Here is a 22,226-nt window from a genome sequence, read left to right as displayed (position 1 = left end):
TCCCTCACCTCTGTTCGGACTGGCTTCCTGGGCGTTTCCCTAGGCAGGTCTTCTCTGGGTGTGGCTGTCTCCACTCTAGGAGTGAAGTCTTTGGTGGAGTCCTTGGTGGGTTCTGCTTTGGGGGCAATGTACAGCGTGCTCACAGTCACCGCCTCCTCAATCACCTCCTCACCAATGCCTGCAGAGCAAGATGAGGAGATAGCACTATTGTACTACTTCACCAGCACTCAATTACTTTCAGTTTACTTTCAGTTGAAGATGAAGGGTGACTGTCTATGTTTGAGTCTGTATTTAAGTGAAATCAGGCTTTTCATAATCACTTTTTATAAGTACATTACATTCTAATTCATAATTCAATCACAACAGACAAGGCCACCTCCTGATATTCTAGGATGGGATCAGGTGGAGGTAAAGTGAGTCTGGTTTCCTTTTACTGGGAACAGTGTTCGCTAAAGTTATCAAAGCACTTTCTTACAGCCTTCTTTGCTTTGGCCATCTGCCTGTTGTTAAACATTTTGTAAAAGGGGCTTCAATACCTAAGTAAGACCTCAGTTCTACAGACATGCCCATTCTGGGTGAAAGACACAGTATACAGAAGTGACTGTTTGTGTGCGTATGTGTGTGTGTTTGTGTGTCTGCCAGCCTGCCTCCCTGTGCGTGTCGACCCAGTTGAAGGCTACTGTGACCAGACTCTTACCTGATCCTGACCCTGAGTTAAAGTCGTCATCATCTTCAGGGTAGTAACCCCCGGACCCTGTGTCGTCAATGAAAAGTTCATCCACTTCGGATGACGACTTGGCCGCGACCACTATCTGAAAGGGAGAACAACAGAAATATAGACTAAGTATTAGCCATTTAGACTGTCCTATGACCACTTTTCAATGTGCGAGCCTAACATAACTTTCCTATAGTCACCACTTTTGTCTTTGAAATACTTCTAGCAGTGAACACATTTCTGGATACTACAGTCTCACCTTTGGTAGAAGGCACTGAGTTTCATTGAAAAGAGAACACCAATGTTCTTCCTACTTGACTCAAAGCCATAGTTGACACAAAAAGAGTTGCATTGGTAGTTTTAGCATTATAGTATGTTCTGCCAGGTAGGCCTATTGTTATTTGCTTTAACATTGTAGTCATGTACCTCAGAGGAGACTTGTCTAAACAAACCACGCTGGTCTATATCACAGTCTCAGAGACATAACACCACTCTCTAAACAGATGACCATTAAATTAGACGTCTAGCTCCGCCCACCATCATTGCCGGGGTAAAAGTCCATAGAAGTGTGTGTGTTTGTCTTACAGCTTAATGGAGTGGCCAATAGAGAAGCTGAAATTGAAAAATGCTGTTTGTGTGACTTGTAAAGGCATCAACCCCCTCAACCCCCTATAAAATGCTAGTTAATAAAATGTTATGTCATCCATCCTCAATTTCCTTTACACACAACTTCATACAAACTCAGTGAAATGACAGCACATTGGACAAAACATTGCCATTGCCATATGTGTGTGTGTGTGTGTATGCGTGTGTGGAATAGCTAGGTAAGCCCCATGGCAACCTCCATTCAACCTCCAACCAACCTCCATTCAACCTCACTCATGTCCCCTCCATACTGATGCTGCTTTAGAAAAGGGTCACAAAAGAGGGCCGACAATAAATCATCCAAGCGTTGCTATAGTGCTTGTGTGGTGGTGGTGCTAGGTGCTGATAAACCTGAAACTAAATGAACTGGGATTAGATTTTACACTCATTGCTTTTCCAGAAAAGGCCAGGGAAGAAAGAGTTTCGGAGGACATAACATAAGGGATGACTATTTTTTCGGAAGGAAGCTGTGATAAAGGTAGCAAAGGAGTAGGTTTGTGTTTGTTTGTTTGTTTGTTTGTTTGTTTGTGTGTGTTTGTCTGTGCAAGGTTGCCTGTTTTACTCTGCCTGCAATAGGTGAACAACAGTGTATAAAACAGCAGACTGCGGCTATTGGGGCGAGTGTGAATATAGCCTCTATATGCCTCGGGTGTGGGGGGTAAAGAGTGTGTTTGAAGGACCCTCTACCTCTCTTCAAAGAGCAGGCTAACACTCTCCGCCGTCACAAAGGGGCTGGTCTGCGGTGGTGAAAGGAGAGGGGATGATAAAACAGAACAATATCTGCCTCCCCTCCAAAGGAGCAATGACTTTCCAAGAGAAAGGCATTCACGCCAGAGCTGGCTGATCAAAGGAGGAATTTGTTCAAAGCAACTTTATCGTATCCTCACTGCCTATTCTGTTTCACCAACCCCACAGTTCAGTTCACTAGCTGGTCCCACACATCACGATGCATCAGTAATAATACAATGAATGAACCAAAGGATGGAGCCCACAAATCAAGCCACAACAAAGGAACCTAATGAGATAGAGGAAATTGATGCCACACACACACATGCTCACAAGCACACACACACCTGAACGCACACACGCTCAAGCACACACACAAATGCAGACACATGCGTGTAACCACACACACACACAATTCAATACATCACAAATATAAAGAAAGTGACACTAAACAATTCCAGACAGTGTCCATTGTATTTGTTTACTTTCTTTCCACATAAAGTGAGGGCAGACAGAGCACCGGTTCTCTTTCAGCTCGTCAACTCCGCTAGTGTAAATGGCAATTAGGCTATTACAGCCTAATCCTGTTCACCCTCTTGGTGATCTTCACAAACAAAGCCTACTCTACACATGATTTGACTACTACCTACTGGCATTCCTTGAACTCAAGAGATAAAGAGTTTCTTCCAAGAAGGCTATTTAAATAACTTTTTTCTTTACAAAGACTAAGGCTCTAGAGTACGGAGAGACATCTGGTAATGCTTCAAGTACACACACACACACACTTTAAATACTTTATTTGAATCCACCAATCAAATTTACAAAAAAAGGACCCGAACATTTCAAAGGCCCCTGTATGCATGGCACTCAAGGGTACAGAACCCACCTCCTTCTCCGAATAGCTAGGCTGCCCACAACAGCTGAAACAGAGCAGTACCTAGCCAATTGCTTTGCCCTAGTTTTTGTCAGGCCCGCAATCTGGAGGCCATGCACCGCAAGACTGTGTACGTGGCCGAGACTGCCAAATAGAGAGGCCTGTAATTTTCATCATAGGTACACGTCAACTATGACAGACAAAATGAGGAAAAAAATCCAGAAAATCACATTGTAGGATTTTTAATGAATTTATTTGCAAATTATGGTGGAAAATAAGTATTTGGTCACCTACAAACAAGCAAGATTTCTGGCTCTCACAGACCTGTAACTTCTTCTTTAAGAGGCTCCTCTGTCCTCCACTCGTTACCTGTATTAATGGCACCTGTTTGAACTTGTTATCAGTATAAAAGACACCTGTCCACAACCTCAAACAGTCACACTCCAAACTCCACTATGGCCAAGACCAAAGAGCTGTCAAAGGACACCAGAAACAAAATTGTAGACCTGCACCAGGCTGGGAAGACTGAATCTGCAATAGGTAAGCAGCTTGGTTTGAAGAAATCAACTGTGGGAGCAATTATTAGGAAATGGAAGACATACAAGACCACTGATAATCTCCCTCGAACTGGGGCTCCACGCAAGATCTCACCCCGTGGGGTCAAAATGATCACAAGAACGGTGAGCAAAAATCCCAGAACCACACGAGGGGACCTAGTGAATGACCTGCAAAGAGCTGGGACCAAAGTAACAAAGCCTACCATCAGTAACACACTACGCCGCCAGGGACTCAAATCCTGCAGTGCCAGACGTGTCCCCCTGCTTAAGCCAGTACATGTCCAGGCCCGTCTGAAGTTTGCTAGAGTGCATTTGGATGATCCAGAAGAGGATTGGGAGAATGGCATATGGTCAGATGAAACCAAAATAGAACTTTTTGGTAAAAACTCAACTCGTCGTGTTTGGAGGACAAAGAATGCTGAGTTGCATCCAAAGAACACCATACCTACTGTGAAGCATGGGGGTGGAAACATCATGCTTTGGGGCTGTTTTTCTGCAAAGGGACCAGGACGACTGATCCGTGTAAAGGAATGAATGAATGGGGCCATGTATCGTGAGATTTTGAGTGAAAACCTCCTTCCATCAGCAAGGGCATTGAAGATGAAACGTGGCTGGGTCTTTCAGCATGACAATGATCCCAAACACACCGCCCGGGCAACGAAGGAGTGGCTTCGTAAGAAGCATTTCAAGGTCCTGGAGTGGCCTAGCCAGTCTCCAGATCTCAACCCCATAGAAAATCTTTGGAGGGAGTTGAAAGTCCGTGTTGCCCAGCGACAGCCCCAAAACATCACTGCTCTAGAGGAGATCTGCATGGAGGAATGGGCCAAAATACCAGCAACAGTGTGTGAAAACCTTGTGAAGACTTACAGAAAACGTTTGACCTGTGTCATTGCCAACAAAGGGTATATAACAAAGTATTGAGAAACTTTTGTTATTGACCAAATACTTAATTTTCCACCATAATTTGCAAATAAATTCATTAAAAATCCTACAATGTCATTTTCTGGATTCTGCATTTTGCCTGTCATAGTTGACGTGTACCTATGATGAAAATTACAGGCCTCTCTCATCTTTTTAAGTGGGAGAACTTGCACAATTGGTGGCTGACTAAATACATTTTTTTCACCACTGTATCAGCGCAACCAGCTTGCACGTACACCCGAGGCTGTCGAAGCGTGCCACGAGGGGCTGGTATTTAAGCAGCTTCTCAGCAAAGGCCTGCTCCATGTAGCTGTCAAATGAGCAGCCCACTTCCAAAATGAGCAACTCCCCTTGGCCTCCTCCCACAACAACAATATCTGGCGTATTTGGCACACAGAAAAACACATCATCATCATCATCATCAACATCAAACCAGCTTCCCCTTACACAAGAATGTTTATGCATGTGTACTGTTGGTGACTACTTCACCTTGCTGGCTATCAGGTAACAAGGCGGTCATGTCTAGTAATGTACAAATCCTTGTATGAACAGCAGCCATTCACAACATGGGCAATGGACTCCATTACATTTGACTCATGTAGAATACAAAATGGGTCATGGTTTGAAGGGTACCAGAGTGGTAGGTTATCTTTTGTTGGTAGAACCTGCAGCCCCGCCTTAACTGTAAAGGTGAGAATGTCCTCGGCAGCATTCTGGTACATGGAATGGGAGACAGAGTGGTCAGCACAGTCCAGAGCAGCAAGTTTCCCCTGCAGCCTCAGGCCTGTCCAGTGTTGCAATAGCTGCATCCGTCTGATACCAAGGAGTGTTGTCCTGGATGTAGGATGGGATGTTCCATCATGGGTGACAGAAGCCTCCACAACAACACCGCGATCTGCCACAACTGCATCAGAGGTAGTTACTGGCTCAGTTTGCATATCAGTCCGTGTCCACCTGAGCTCCACTCCAGTCCGGTTGCACAGGTCGTTGAGGTCCGGACAGTCTGACCAGACAGCCCAGGAAGTTGTCCTCAGTGTCCCTGGCCAGTGGAACCTTCCACCCCCCTTTTCCCTTACATGTATTTATGATTTGTAAGAAGGCTATTTAAATAACTTTTTCTTTAGAAAGACAAGCACACACATATGCACACAAACAGGCTCTACCCCCCCCCCCCCCCCCCCCCAAAGTGTTAATGACTATGTCATTAACACATTCTCCACCTCCAGGTATGACCCTAACTGACACAGTGAGAGCGGTCGTATACAAAAAATACAATCCCTCTTCACTGGTATGAATGAATGGGAAAAAGCCCATAGAGAATCCACACAGCCAATCACAGCCTTAGCCGCCTTATCCTTAGCCGAGACCCTAACAAGCAACATGCAGCACCTAGCCTAGCGCCTGATTGACTGACTGACTGACAGAGAGACTGCGATAACAAGGGTCTAGCAGCACTGTGGCTTCTATTAGAACAGAACTACAGCAGTTCCTACTGTCTGTCTGCACCTAATGAACAACTAGTGGCCAGCAGGAGGCTTGGTGGTGATGCAGTCGGTCTCCATGGAGACCTTGTATAGGGAAAGAAACATAATAGACAAGAGGAGGAAGAAGAGAGGGGGAGGAGAGGCAGAAAAAGAGTGAGAATGACAAGGAGGAAAATGAGAGAAAGAGGAGAGAGAAAGAGAGAAAGAGAGAATGTGCTGTAGTAGACAATCTGTTGCCAGCAGGTTGCTTTGCTAAAAGCCTGTCAAACCACCAAGCCCATGCCTGGCGGTGTCTGAAAGCCAAAGAGGCTCTCTCTATGGCGTGTGCAGTTAGCTGTGAGCTAGCGCTACTGTGAGGGGAGGTAGTTAGAGTAGGGTGGGGGTGGGTGGCTATGGGTCGTGGGGGTAGTGTAGGGTAACTTGGATGAGCCATCTTGCCCCGTCTCTAATCCGTGTTGACACACTGTATTCACTTCTTACACAGTCAATATTAACTCACCCCAAGACAGGGGAGGAAAATAGTGTTCCTCAAAGGTATGCAGACACGCATGAATACACACACACACACACACACACACACACACACACACACACACAGTAAGGCTTACATCATTTACAGGAGTGGAAAACAAGAGACAGGGCAGACACTGCCTCAGACATTCGTTGTCGGTCTGTTGCTCTGCGCCCGCTCTAAAATATTTCCTTAAGAGCACCTCAAATGAACTATGAGGGGAAGAGAAGCCCATTATATCAGAAAGCACTTGACTTGCAAAGCCGTCCTTTCATATTTCATAAGAATATCCACTCAGGTCAGCTATGGTACCTCACAGTACAGTGTCCAGGCTATATTAAGCCTTCAATGGTGTTTGGTTAGTATTGTCCGCTTCTGTAAGACCATTGGCTACCGCTGTACTATCAAAAGAAATCGGTCTCCTCTCTCCTCTCATGGCAAACAAAAGTTGGGCCTGCTGAACGTCAATGACTTTCTGAAGGAGAAATAATGCCACCACTCTGGCCTCCTTCCCATCTCTCTCCCACATGCACGTTTACGAGGGTTTCTTTATCGGCGCTGAGCGGATGGACGGCTTCGGCTTTTCACTGTGGCCGACCTGGCTGGGAGGAAAGGATTGGGGGTGACTGGGCGAGAGGAATTAGCTTGAGTGGGCTAAAATGGCTGGATTCAAGATGCAGTGTTTCAATAGTGAAGTGTTTCAAGAAATTAAGATTGTACTCTTATTATTGGTCCTAAGTGGTGTTTAGTGTGTCACTTATTGTCTTAAGAGATACTGACAACAACAATGGACTGCTAGGTTGGCATCGGTTGGCAGCCATTTTGTAGGATAACGCTAGCACCTGCTAATGCTAAACAAACAACCAGCAGGAACAAGCTGGCTTCATCATTTATGTTTGTTGGTGAGGATTTGTTTGTTGAATGTAATTGGGGTTGAGAAATTAGTTAAAAAATGCCAACGCTACACCAATGGAGGGGGAGTTCAAACACTGACCCACAAGATAAACAAATGGTTGTGGTGGTGGAGGAAAGGAGGGGGAGTAGGGTGGGGGGTTGTCTCTCAGCGCTCTTCAGAACCTTCAACTTTTATTGCCCTCCCGGGGATCATAATAAGGAACTAATTGATAGTCTTTGAGACACTGGAGGGCATGGGAGGGGCTGTTACTGCGGGAAGTTGACACAAATCAAACTCTCCCTAAAACCAGACTGTGTGACCTGGAGCTATTCCAGGAGTGTGGGGGACAGCTTTGTAGCTTGTGTGTGTGCGTGTGTGCGTGCAGGTTGACATTTACCATGAAAAGCAGCCTAATCCAGGAAACAGAATCTGTTCATCTGGCTCTGTTGCTAGCAGCTCACTTTGCCACATGTTCTTTTTTACATCATGCATAATAACACAACATAATGCATTCATAATAGGGATTTCTGGTTAATGATTGGACTTATTTATAAAGACTTTAAAATCCTAATTGGAAAACAAAGACACAGTTAAGAAGAGCTAGACAGACGAGTGTTGACAGCAGATCTATGACTACCTTTTGATTCCATACTGTCATCACTCGTAATAAACTGAATGATAAACACTGAAATGAACACAGCTGAAGTGCTCCTTTGGAAAGTTCAGGAAGTCATCTAGATTCTATGGCTCCTTCCTGTTTCAAAGCATTGCCACACTTGGGTTGACATGAAGGGTTTCCAGGTGGAAGGATTTGTTACCTTTTCATTTCGTGGTGCTGTGGACTGCATCATCAAATTAATGGCGGAGAGCAGTCATTTACGGGTGCATTAGCTGATCTTTATGTCCTCATAAATGTCACGCTCTGGCTCCGGGACTTTGTATGTTGAGCCAGGGTGTGTTCGTTTCGTTGTGTTCTGTTTGGTTGGGTTGTCTATTTGGTTGTGTGTTCCTTGTTTGGTCAATTGACTCCCAATCGGAGGTAACGAGTGTCAGCTGTCGGCTCGTTATCTCTGATTGGGAGCCATATTTAAACTGTGTGTTTTCACCTTGTGTACATGGCTTGGGCGGCTGGGCAGCAGGAGGCTGCCACAGGGAGACGTGGAGAGAAGGCTACCGGATTACGGGAGCCATTGGCGAGTAGAGGGAGGGAAGTAGTTGAGGCACGGCGTGAGAGACTGAGGTGTGTTACCAGTCCGGTCCGGCCCGTTCCTGATCCCCGGTTAAGGCCAGTGGTGTGTGTTCCCAGTACGGACCGGCCTGTTCCTGCTCCACGTACCAGGTCTACGGTGTGCGTCGCCAGCCCAGCCCGGCCTGTTCCTACCTCTCGCACCAAACCTACGGTGTGCGTCGCCAGCCCTGCCCGGCCGGTTCCTGTTCCTCGCACTAAGCCTACGGTGTGCGTCGCCAGCCCTGCCCGGCCGGTTCCTGCTCCTCGCACTAAGCCTACGGTGTGCGTCGCCAGCCTAGCCCGGCCTGTTCCTGCTCCACGCACAAAACCTACGGTGTGCGTCGCCAGCCCAGCCCGGCCTGTTCCTGCTCCACGCACAAAACCTACGGTGTGCGTCGCCAGCCCAGCCCGGCCTGTTCCTGCTCAACGCACAAAGCCTACGGTGTGCGTCGCCAGCCCGGCCTGTTCCTGCTCCACGCACAAAACCTACGGTGTGCGTCGCCAGCCCAGCCCGGCCTGTTCCTGCTCAACGCACAAAGCCTACGGTGTGCGTCGCCAGCCCAGCCCGGCCTGTTCCTGCTCCACGCACAAAACCTACGGTGTGCGTCGCCAGCCCAGCCCGGCCTGTTCCTGCTCCACGCACAAAACCTACGGTGTGCGTCGCCAGCCCAGCCCGGCCTGTTCCTGCTACTCGCACCAAGCCAAGGGTGCGAGTCGTCAGCCTGGTCCAGCCCGTTCCTGCTACTCGCACCAAGCCAAGGGTGCGAGTCGTCAGCCTGGTCCAGCCCGTTCCTGCTACTCGCACCAAGCCAGGGGTACGAGTCGTCGGCCTGGTCCAGCCCGTTCCTGCTACTCGCACCAAGCCAAGGGTGCGAGTCGTCAGCCTGGTCCAGCCCGTTCCTGCTACTCGCACCAAGCCAGGGGTACGAGTCGTCGGCCTGGTCCAGCCCGTTCCTGCTACTCGCACCAAGCCAAGGGTGCGAGTCGTCAGCCTGGTTCAGCTCGTCCCTGCTACTCGCACCAAGCCAAGGGTGCGAGCCGTCAGCCTGATCCAACCCACTCCTGCTACTCGCACCAAGCCAGGGATGCGAGTCGTCAGCCTGGTGAGGCCCGTTCCGGCTCCACGCATCAAGCCTAGGGTGCGTATCGTCAGCCAGGTCCGGTCCGTTCCTGCCTCACGCGCCAAGCCAGGGGTGCGCGTCGTCAGTCCAGATCCTACCAGCTGGGTCAGATCGGACCGGGGGCGCTACGGGGGGATTGAAGAAGGGTGGTGGTCAAGCCCGGAGCCAGAGCCGCCTCCGAGGAGGAATGCCCACCCAGCCCTCCCCTGTTTGGGGTTTTGTTGAGGCGCGGTCGCAGTCCGCGCCTTTAGGGGGGGGTACTGTCACACCCTGGCTCTGGGACTCTATATGTTGAGCCAGGGTGTGTGCATTCTATGTGTTCATTTTCTATGTGGGTTGTTCTAGGTTGTCTATGTCTATGTTTGTCTGAGTGACTCCCAATCAGAGGCAACGAGTGTCAGCTGTTTGCTGGTTGTCTCTGATTGGGAGCCATATTTAACTGTCTGTGTTTCACTTTGGGTTGGTGGGTTTTTGTTCCTTATGCGGTCAGTGTAACCGTGGACTTCACGAGTCGTGTTTTGTTTGTAATTTAGATACTTTAATATAATAAAGTCATGTTCGTTTCACACGCTGCGCCTTGGTCTACTCTCCTTTACGACGATCGTGACAGAAAAACCCACCGTACCAGGACCAAGCAGCGTGTCCAGGAGCCAAGGGTCTGGACATGGGAGGAGATTTTGGATGGTAAAGGGTCTTGGACTTGGGAGGAGATCGTGGATGGGATGGATCGCCGGCCATGGAGTAAAACAGTGGAGAGGCGACTGAGAGAGGAGCAACGGCGTCAGCAGGGCCATCGTCGGAAGGACGAGAGGCAACCCCAAAAAGTTTTTTGGGGGGGGCACATGGCTTGGGCGGCTGGGCAGCAGGAGGCTGCCACAGGGAGACGTGGAGAGAAGGCTACCGGATTACGGGAGCCATTGGCGAGTAGAGGGAGGGAAGTAGTTGAGGCACGGCGTGAGAGACTGAGGTGTGTTACCAGTCCGGTCCGGCCCGTTCCTGATCCCCGGTTAAGGCCAGTGGTGTGTGTTCCCAGTACGGACCGGCCTGTTCCTGCTCCACGTACCAGGTCTACGGTGTGCGTCGCCAGCCCAGCCCGGCCTGTTCCTACTTCTCGCACCAAACCTACGGTGTGCGTCGCCAGCCCTGCCCGGCCGGTTCCTGTTCCTCGCACTAAGCCTACGGTGTGCGTCGCCAGCCCTGCCCGGCCGGTTCCTGCTCCTCGCACTAAGCCTACGGTGTGCGTCGCCAGCCCAGCCCGGCCTGTTCCTGCTCCACGCACAAAACCTACGGTGTGCGTCGCCAGCCCAGCCCGGCCTGTTCCTGCTCCACGCACAAAACCTACGGTGTGCGTCGCCAGCCCAGCCCGGCCTGTTCCTGCTCAACGCACAAAGCCTACGGTGTGCGTCGCCAGCCCAGCCCGGCCTGTTCCTGCTCCACGCACAAAACCTACGGTGTGCGTCGCCAGCCCAGCCCGGACTGTTCCTGCTCAACGCACAAAGCCTACGGTGTGCGTCGCCAGCCCAGCCCGGCCTGTTCCTGCTCCACGCACAAAACCTACGGTGTGCGTCGCCAGCCCAGCCCGGCCTGTTCCTGCTCCACGCACAAAACCTACGGTGTGCGTCGCCAGCCCAGCCCGGCCTGTTCCTGCTACTCGCACCAAGCCAAGGGTGCGAGTCGTCAGCCTGGTCCAGCCCGTTCCTGCTACTCGCACCAAGCCAAGGGTGCGAGTCGTCAGCCTGGTCCAGCCCGTTCCTGCTACTCGCACCAAGCCAGGGGTACGAGTCGTCGGCCTGGTCCAGCCCGTTCCTGCTACTCGCACCAAGCCAAGGGTGCGAGTCGTCAGCCTGGTCCAGCCCGTTCCTGCTACTCGCACCAAGCCAGGGGTACGAGTCGTCGGCCTGGTCCAGCCCGTTCCTGCTACTCGCACCAAGCCAAGGGTGCGAGTCGTCAGCCTGGTTCAGCTCGTCCCTGCTACTCGCACCAAGCCAAGGGTGCGAGCCGTCAGCCTGATCCAACCCACTCCTGCTACTCGCACCAAGCCAGGGATGCGAGTCGTCAGCCTGGTGAGGCCCGTTCCGGCTCCACGCATCAAGCCTAGGGTGCGTATCGTCAGCCAGGTCCGGTCCGTTCCTGCCTCACGCGCCAAGCCAGGGGTGCGCGTCGTCAGTCCAGATCCTACCAGCTGGGTCAGATCGGACCGGGGGCGCTACGGGGGGATTGAAGAAGGGTGGTGGTCAAGCCCGGAGCCGGAGCCGCCTCCGAGGAGTAATGCCCACCCAGCCCTCCCCTGTTTGGGGTTTTTGAGGCGCGGTCGCAGTCCGCGCCTTTAGGGGGGGGTACTGTCACGCTCTGGCTCCGGGACTTTGTATGTTGAGCCAGGGTGTGTTCGTTTCGTTGTGTTCTGTTTGGTTGGGTTGTCTATTTGGTTGTGTGTTCCTTGTTTGGTCAATTGACTCCCAATCGGAGGTAACGAGTGTCAGCTGTCGGCTCGTTATCTCTGATTGGGAGCCATATTTAAACTGTGTGTTTTCACCTTGTGTTTGTGGGTTTTTGTTCCTTGTCAGTCATTGTAACTGAGGACTTCACGATTCGTCATTGTTTGTTGTTTTTTGTAGTGAGTACTTTAATTTAATAAAGTCATGTTCGCTCAACGCGCTGCGCTTTGGTCTCCCTCATTAGACGATCGTGACAATAAAGATTGAGTAAACGGTCTGAGACTGCGCTAGAATTAAAACCAGCAGGCCTTGCTGCTCTATGGAACTGGATCAGCTCACCCCATACTGCTGGGTGAATATGCTCAGTACTTTGAGAACCATTTGACCCATTTCAGTTCACCACAAAGCTAGGACATTCTATTCCCTCAAAAAGGCCTTCAAGTTCTGACAAAAACTTTCAGCGTAAGCTTTAGTCATCCAAACAAACAATGTGTCAAAGTCCAGTCAAGCACCTCAAACTACCTCAAACTACATCCATATGTGAACAAACACGAGGTGCATAAGCAACATTTGTTACAGTTTGACTAAAATAAGACCAGCCTCAGGAATTTTTGAAAAAATGCCCATCTCACAAAGGAGAACAGAGAGTTTGACTAATTACCTCCTCACATACACTGACCATTAATCTACCTCAGACTGCATAAATATAACATGAGGCAAGAATCATAAAGAAACCGATAGTACAGAGACTGACAAAATACTTTTTTTCTAACAAAATACTTTTCTTTTAACAAAATACTTTTATTTTGAGCTGGTGCCAAAAAATCCTATGTTTTTCCTACAGACGCCCAATAAGACACAACACACTCCAGTTATGACTTCCCCCATCGCAATATTGCTTCCTGAGAGGAAGAAAGTCAATTTCATGGTTTCCAATGAAAACAGATGCGCACTGATAGCCTGGCCATGGGACAATAGAGTACACCTCGCTTTCACCCCTACCTGTACAATCCTATTTACACAGTTCAGCAAGATCAAAAATAAGATAACCAACGTGCGCCAATTTCGCTGTGGTCTCGGTGTGAATGAAAGCGCTCACACACGGTGCAACACATTATGGCTCATTTACTTTATCGCAGACCACAAAATATTTTACCAGCACACCAATTAAAGCCTGTCTACTTGAGTCATTTTCAGAGGCACCTGATGAGCCTAATGTAGTTAATATAAACCTTGAGTGAAACCCCCCACAGCACCCATAAAATAATAAGAAACAATGTGTCTCGTGGTTTCAACGTGTAACGTTTTTTGTGAATACCTCAGCTCTGTGGCATCTAAGCCCGTAGACCGTGACAGAGATCTTTCTGCACACAGCCCTCTATGGATTCCCAAGTCTACCGTTCGGAATACTGCCTGCCCCCAGGTGGTAATTGGGAAATTCCTCGGCCCCGTTAAACAGCTTTTGATATGCACGGGAAACCCTAGATTCTTTGTCAGCTCGGAAACCCAATATGCTGGGAAATGGGCTTCACCTGCGAGTCATTTTTTGTGAGGAGGGAAACTGAAAGATTTGCTGCAGCACAACAGGTTTCTTCCCTTAAGTCACAGTGGAAATAGGAGGCTGTAACAGGCATGGCTGAACAGAAACAAGCACAGGGTGGTTTTAAGTGCATAGGCCTATATAAAACAAGTATTGTATTCTATAGCCCTAAGACCTCTAGCTATTACAAAAAAAGTATCAGTAATCTAGAATTCCCACATCCAGGAGCAACGTTCTTATTTGACTACCATATATCAAGTCCACTATCCACACAAATAACACTGGGCCAGTCAAAATGGTGCCCGTGTAAACATGAATGGTAGGTCTCTTCAGGGGGCAGCTCTGTGAGGGGAGGATGTTGCTTGTTTAACAATGGTGGGGAGAGAGGGGAAGGGGCATAGAAAAGTTTCAATCCTCAGCAAACCACTGACCCCCTAATTGATATCGTCTAAAGTGGAAAAGTACCATGCAGTGTTCGCAAATTCACCATTTGGCCGGTTCTGACTTGTCTGAATGATGTTTGAGACGCGCTGTTCCTTTGTCCTGCCTTTGTACCCGCTTAGCTTTCATTTCACACATCCCTGACTAACTCAGCAACAGACTCTTTTTCACAAAGGAACTTTTCAGTAAAGGTTTGAACAGTCCTTCCTTTCGCATTCCAGTACGCCGGAAAATAACATTTTCAGCGACAAACGTCTCCAGTAAAATGTGTATGAGGACGATAGTGGAAGAGCGGTTAACAAATCATTGGCTCATATCACCTAAAGAGAGATTGATGAGGGGAGGGAGAGAGAGTGAGAGAGAGAGAGAGAGAGAGAGAGAGAGTACAAAAGAGAAAGAATATGAGGGGAGATTTGAAAGCCTCAGGTAAGAGCAATTACTGCAGCCAACACACACACACACATTTCCACCGGCGTCATCAGTTTCACCTTTAATTAATAGCCGGACCAAACCTGGCTCACACAGTAACCTCTGCTAGAGGCACATTAAAGCAAGATGAGGCACTTTCAATCTCAATCATGGGGAAAATGAGCAGGCCTGCCCACGGTCGGCTCCAGACGATCACACTGAAAAAAAATTGCACTTTCCCAAGAGCTCATTCCCCAAGTCTGAGTAACCCTCCCATTACTCGTTGATCTTAATATAAAACAGATCGGATTTCCATTCCTGTAGTAAAATCCCTGGTGGCCGTGTGGGGGGAAATGTTTAATTTGCCTTCTGGCCTCAAAGACGTAGATTCCACCTTTCTGACTTCACCTGTAGCACATTAATAATCTCTTACTTAGCTTTTAGCCTACAGGTGTAAGAGAGGCCTGCTTTTTCGGGAAAAATAAGGAAATTAATAATTTTGCTCCCAGGCTGGCAGGTATGCTTGGCTATTCTCGATGGGGCCTGTACACATTAGGCAGAGTATGCAGGATGGATATTGCAGGAAGCAGGCCTTGGGTTCTGTTCAAAGTGCTCATCTCTTCGGCTTGATATGCAACACTCGAGTGCGATTGGACTCTTCCTGAACATGGGACTGGCTCAGCTGGCCCGCGTGTGGTCCAGATCCGGAGCGCCGTACCATTCTGCCGGGAGCTGTCAGCAACTGAAAGGCATTCCTGCCTGATGAAAAGCTATCGGAGGAGGAATGCTGAGAGGACATGCCAAGTCCTCTTCTTGGAGAGAGAAAACAGGCCTTCACGTTTTACTTATATCTTAATACGAGCCAGAGGGAGGGAATGGATGAGGATGGATACTTTTCACCAAAGATTCATTTCTGATTACTGCATTGTTTGAATAAGAAGAGGAATGTATAATTTGACTGTGACATGAACAATGACTGAACCAAATCCTCTTAACAGTATTCAGCTTTATATTCCAAGAACTCGATTCAAAGTGTTCACATGAAAACAAGTTACGTAAAACAGAAGCAAACACCTGGCCCACGGGGGAGGCTTCCCGGCAGACCTTTACAGTACACTGCTTAGGTACACAAACCTCCAAGCATGCAGAGAGGCACAAACACATGAAGCGGCATGTGTTCTCACATGTACACAGACACAGACACACATGCTCCCTCGCATGCCCTAGCTCCCAGCCCCCCTGACCACCCTCTAACTCCCATATTAGTTGGAGTGCAGGGCTCAACAGCAGGAGATGAATGCACCCTTTCAGGCCACAGCTTGTCTGCCATATCCACCATTCCGCCACAAACACAGGTGCTGCAGGCTAGCTACTCCCTGGATGAATAAAGGAGAGAAGAGGAGAGGTCATCTCTATCTTACAGCATACATAAGCACTCAGAAGACCATATGTTATGACACGGACCAATGTTCTGCACTGCTGACTGCACTTTGTAAACAAAGCATGGGCTACTGCTTGAGCCATTGTACAATATGTATTTTTATGGTTTCTACTTTGCCCACACAGTAGCACAATACAGATTATTACATTTATGGTCATTGCCTCTCCTGGTCCAAAAGGTATACAAAACATTTAAACTGTAGATTCATCTAATACCTTCTCAAGACTGACCTATTTGTATTGTTGGGCTATATCCCCAAAATCATTTTAGGCACAAAGGCGAGCAAAGAAGTCACCAGTCACCTCGACTCATGTGCTTCAGCCTAAGCCAGCCATACTAAACCACTATGCTAGCTAGCATTACCTCTGATCCATGCCACTGTTGCCATCGTGTCACAAGGCACTTCTCATTCACACTTCAAACAGTCTGCGATCCCCTTCAGTGTGTCAGGATAAAGGCATGGCTTCAATCACCATCGCTCAAAGTCTTTGTGTTTGGTTCCCTGGGCCTCTAAAAGAGCTATGGCATCCAGGGAGGGGGGCGTGATGGATAAATTAGCTGCTGGTTCAAAATTTAATTTAATCCAGATTCTAAGCCTCGGTCAGAGTGGTAAAAAAAGTTGCTGTGTGCGCCTTTGTCCGGCTTCCATCCAGGCTTTTAACCCTTTTCTTAACAGGAAACTCATGAGTTCTTCAGAGCCAGCGCATTAACCCCATGCAGCCAGGAAGGGCCGTGACATGAAAGAGCTTCTAGGAGCGATGGGTCAAAGGTGACCTGACCACAATGTCATATTGTCTTCCTCACAACATAAAGCAGAAGAGTGGCTCTTTGGGGGGGATTTCCTTGTCTCTTGGTAGCCAAGGCGCAATGGAGATTGCATTTGACTTTTGAGGATTTGTTGAATTTTTAATTGATAACATCCAATTTTATAGGCATGGACAGGCAAGTTTTGTGTTGACGTAACAAGATTATTTTCCAAATGTAGTATTAGTATTTAGAGTTTACTGTCATTTCCAATCTTATTCCTTTCATTTACCGTAAGAAAACTTAAGAATGGACCGGTGGGATGTGGAAAAGTTAATGCTCTTTCACCCACACTCAAGCTCGTTTATACATATGGCCTTTTCCCCACCCACTTATCAATTTGTGCATAAAAAAGTATGACCTGCCAAATTCCTCCAAAGCTCAGTCCATCTCTCACTGCCCCACTGCTGCAAATGTGCCCTTATCTGGAGAAATAAAAGCCATATGTATGAGGGAGGGTGGATGGGTGGAAGGGACGATTTCACCGCTTCAGTGGCTGATCTGCTTCAACCCTCACAGTGCAGCAATTTAATTCCCATCCAACCCTTCCGTTAAGAGGATTTGGGTTCAGGAGAGTCAGGAGGGCTCTGCACTCTGGTGGGGAGGGGGTCGACAGTACGAAGAGGGTGGGCAGCAAGGGATAGGGAGAAGAAAAGAGAGATTGGCCAAGAAGAGGATGAAAGAAAGAACAACGAGGGAGAGAGTTAGTGGAGAGAGAGTTGCCATAGGGGTGATGATGCTAGTTCCTCTGAGAACAGTGGGGATCTGTTAATCTGTTTGTGTACCTGAGGGCATGATGATGCTGACTATGATGTTGACTATGAAGAGGAAGGGGAAAATAAATGGCGAGAGGTTGATGAAGGGAGCGACACATAATCAGTACCGGCAGAGGGAGGAGGAGAGAAGCAGGAGGAAACATTCATGGTGTAAGGGAGGGAAGGAGGGATGGAGGACTCGGAGCGAGGGCGTCAGGTGGTGATCTCTGATCCCATTATCCAGGGCTAATCCAGCAGAGCACACAAACCGACGCTGGCACAAAAAATAACTGGAGCATCGACCGGGTCTCAGCACAACCTGCAAGAACTGTGATCCAGGACCAGAGGGGATAGTAGTTATCTGGTCGGGTAGCCATGCCCCGTTGCTACGTTCAAACACTGATCCAGAGACAGGTCTAAAGTTTCACACTGAGGCACTAGACCTCACCGCAAGCTACAAATGTTGACTGCACTATGAGGTAAGATGGAAACAATAACAACCTTAAAGGCATGCTCAAGTCAAGTGGCAATTTATGAAGAGTGGGAAGCCAATATTAATCTAATAGCCAATTAATGAGACATGATCACATCAAGGTCCTGGGAGCTGGGATAGTTGCCTAATAGGTTTGCACAGTCACAGACTACTCAATAGTGCATCATAGAGACATTAAAACATTGACCTAAACCTCAGATGGTCAGTTGCTCATAGAGCAAAGCTGCTCTGAATGATACCACAGCTTTAAATATGTTTTGGTAACACTACGGTGCGGGGGACACACGTACTACCCTTTCACACAGTCACACAATTACTGGGTGGATTATCAATTTAGGAAGTCATCCGGGGTATAGTGGCACATGCTGAAGATTAGCTAATTTAGCCAGCGTTCAGGGAGCGATTCACAGGAAGAGATCAAACACCACTCTACAGAGAGGAAGCCATTTGAGTGTGTGTGTGACGCTTGACAGAACACTACCGCTCCATCCGATTCGGTTTCCATGTTTGTTGAAACAAATCGCTCCACAACAAAAGGGAACTAATTTCCTCCCCATGTTTTACATATGCACACCAGCTGCTGGGAGTCAACTGAAAAACAATGTATCCACAGTTAGTTCACAAAGTAGAGGTAAACAACTCACAAGGTTCTGGACAACATCATCTACAGCACATTATGTAGACAACTTTTGTAAACCAGCCATAATAGACCAGCCTTTTCCGGTCTCAGTTTATTGTATTTCATGCAATAAAGTTATCAAATGACAAAGCCCATAGGCATATAAGCTATCCTCTGAATACATATATCAGGGCTTTTACAAAAAGTGGGTTTGCTTGGATTCTATGGAGCTTTTATGTAACTGTTCAAAGCAGCGCTTTAGCCCTGAGCTCATATTTGAGAAAGATGAGGCAAAAGGTCTCATTCAAATTCCATTCTGTGTAAATAATTGAGTTGTGGCAACAGAAATAGGTCCTGTACCAGTACCACGGCTTAGCTTCTTTCTCAATCTTTAATGATTATGTGGCAGAAGGAGCATTTTCCCCCTCAGGACCCTTGGAGAAGCCCACTTTATCAAGACATAAAACACACTTTTGATCAAGAGACACACCCACGCATGCACACACACGGCCAGAACTTCCAAAATGGACCATTTTGTCCTCCATCAGGAACCAGCGATTATGATTGCTGACAAAACTGTGCAGCTAAAAACAGCTTTAATGTATCTGCCAAACCTCACTCTCGCTACACAGCCCAATTATATCCCTCTGCTGTAATTCCTGAAGAATGTGTGGTTATGAAGTCTGCAGTCTCGCTTTCCCTGAGTTCCTGAAACAACACAAGGCCCTTGTGCTCCACCCTCTGTCTTACTGCCTCCATATGGATGGGCAGAAGATGCTGAGGATACAGTAGAAGAAGCATTCTGATTGGTCCCAGAGATACACCGAGCACCTAGACAGTGTTTAATTGGTTACCAGAAACTTCAAACACAACTTTAGAGCCTTTGAATAGGTCTCAGTAGTTGGTATGCGAAACACTTTGAAGGCCAGACCTCTAAGCAGGAACAGAAGAGATGTAGAGCGCTGTAAAGCTGGAGAGCAGAAATTGTGGTGGTACACACCACACTAAAGGGGAGCCACTACTATACCCCACACAAGTACAGATGTCTTTAAAGTATTTGTAGCCTAGACCCCAACAAAACCTGTCAAGATGCCTTATGTGGTCAATAAGTCACACGTAGTGATGGGAAGCCACACAAAAAGACAAAAGGGTAACAGAATGCTTCAAAAGATGCCAAGAACTCCAGAACAATCTGAGGAGGTTCTGAGGACTGTAAGTCTGTACCTAATATCTAGGCCCAGGCACTGGCTGGTAGGGTATGTCAGGTCTGGTATTTTACTAAGCCTTGGCGCTGAGGATGAGTTCTGGGAGACAGCCATGAGGTTCCACTGTCTCTGAAGGATATCCTGGGTCTGGAGTCAGGGAAGTTGGCCGTCATTCCAGCCAGCCACTGAATCACTTGATTAAGCAAATGATTATCATCAAAGTCATCAAGCCTCACTCCTCCAGGCTAACCGGTTTAAGCATAGCATGACAATGCCAAGATTAGAAAAGCAATTACCTTGGCCCAGTCTCTCCGAAATCAGGGATGGGAGAAAACGGGCAGCTGTTTTTTTATCAGAGATATGATATACACACTACCAAAAGTGACAGATTGGGAAAGTGGATTTCCAATGAGGTCACGGGGGGCCAGAATTTGTGTAACGCCATCCACTCGACAGCCCGCTGCTGACTCTTGTTTGTTTGGAGGCTTTCCTTGAAATGTTCTACCCATTAGGACTTTGCGGTCGCGTCAAAGGGACAGCGAGTGCTCAGTGGCATTTGCATTTAAAATCAAAATGGATTCCATCTGACACGGTTCTCTAACGCCTCCTCCCCCGTTTAATAAGAGTGCCCTCGTTCTCTCTCTCGGTAATGGAAGAGTTACAGGACACTGGACATGGCTGCGCCGGGTTTATAGTTGGTGTTTAGTACACAGATCGGTGTTACAGAGTGCATTAGTAAAGATTAACTTGTGCTAGCAGAGCCAGTGCATTAATGCGTCTGAGCATGTCAAAGACTGCACAGGGGTTGAGGTGCATTTTGACCCGCAGTGATTAAAGATTCACCGAAATACTTTCCGTCTTGTCTAGCCAGGTCTTACATTTGACCTGTACCATGTTTGTCCCATTCCATTGCTACTGTTGGTTCGCCCTTTTCTGGATGACGAATTGTCTGGCTTTGTTTGAGGACGTGGCCAGAGTTTAGGCCTTTTAGTCCAATATATACAGTGCCTTCAGAAAGTATCTATACCCCATGACTTATTCCACATTTTGTTGTGCTACACACAATACCCCATAATGACAAAGTGAAATATGTTTTTAGACATTTTTGCAAATGTATTGAAAATGAAATACAGAAATATCATTTACATAAGAATCCCCTTTGGCAGCGATTACAGCTTTGAGTCTTTCTGGGTAAGTCTCTAAGAGCTTTGCACACCTGGATTGTACAATATTTGCCCATTATTCTTTTCAAAATTCTTCAAGCTCTGTCAAATTGGTTGTTGATCAATGCTAGACAAACATTTTCAAGTCTTGCCATAGATGTTCAAGCAGATTTAAGTCAAAACTGTAACTCTCCCACTCAGGAACATTCACTGTCTTCTTGGTAAGCAACTCCAGTGTAGATTTGGTCTTGTATTTTAGGTTATTGTCCTGCTGAAAGGCGAATTCATCTCCCAGTATCTGGTGGAAAGCAGACTGAACCAGGTTATGCGTTGCCTATGCTTAGCTCCATTCTGTTTCTTTTTATCCTGAAAAACTCCCCAGTCCTTAACGATAACAAGCATACCCATAACATGATGCAGCCACCACTATACTTTAAAGTATGCAGAGTGATTCTCAATAATGTGTTGCATGGGATTTGCCCCAAACATAACACTTTGTATCCAGGACAAAAAGTGAATTGCTTTGCCACATTTTTTGCAGTATTACTTTAGTGCCTTGTTGCAAACAGGATGCATGTTTTGGAATATTTTTTATTCTGTACAGGCTTCCTTCTTTTCACTCTGTCAATTAGGTTTGTATCCTCAGTTTTCTCCTACAACAGCCTCTGTAAATGTTTTAAAGTCACCATTGGCCTCATGGTGAAATCCCTGAGCGTTTTCCTTCCTCTCTGGCAACTGAGTTAGGTAGGACGCCTCTATCTTTGTAGTGACTGGGTGTATTGATACACCAGCCAAAGTGTAATTAATAACTTCACCATGCTCAATGTCTGCTTTTTATTTTTACCCATCTACCATTAGGTGCCCTTCTTTGCGAGGCATTGGAAAACCTCCCTGGTCTTTGTGGTTGAATCTGAGTTTGAAATCCACTGCTTGACTGAGGGACCTTGTACAGAGATGAGGTAGTCATTCAAAAATCATGTTAAACACTATTACTGCACACAGAGTGAGTCCATGCAACTTATTATGTAACTCGCTGAGCCGATTTTTACTTCTGAACTTATTTAGCTTGCCATAAGAAAGGGGTTGAATACTTATTGACTCAAGACATTTCAGCTTTTCATTTTTAAATAATTTGTAAAAAGAAATAAATAAAAGAAAAAAGAAAAAGAAATCCACTTTGACATTATGGGGTATTGTGTGTAGGCCAGTGACAAAAACAATAACTACATTTAATCAATTTTAAAT

General features: G+C 47.4%; 1 protein-coding gene across 1 annotated transcript in view; it reads right to left on the bottom strand.

Annotated features, from left to right (window-relative positions):
* Positions 1-22,226, bottom strand: part of LOC311132415 (syndecan-2-A-like) — a 40,269-nt gene that overhangs the window by 8,066 nt on the left and 9,977 nt on the right. Inside the window, exons 2-3 of the mRNA XM_084165701.1 lie at positions 698-812; positions 9-178 (exon numbers count right to left, since the gene is read on the bottom strand). Coding sequence (XP_084021827.1) covers positions 9-178; positions 698-812 — 285 coding nt within the window. The remainder of the gene's footprint in view (positions 1-8; positions 179-697; positions 813-22,226) is intronic.

The sequence above is a fragment of the Coregonus lavaretus genome, assembly GCF_964263955.1.
Source record: "Coregonus lavaretus genome assembly, chromosome: 7".
Lineage (NCBI taxonomy): Eukaryota > Metazoa > Chordata > Actinopteri > Salmoniformes > Salmonidae > Coregonus > Coregonus lavaretus.
The sequence above is the reverse complement of the archived record's forward strand: the minus strand, read 5'-3'. Positions and strand labels throughout refer to the sequence as shown.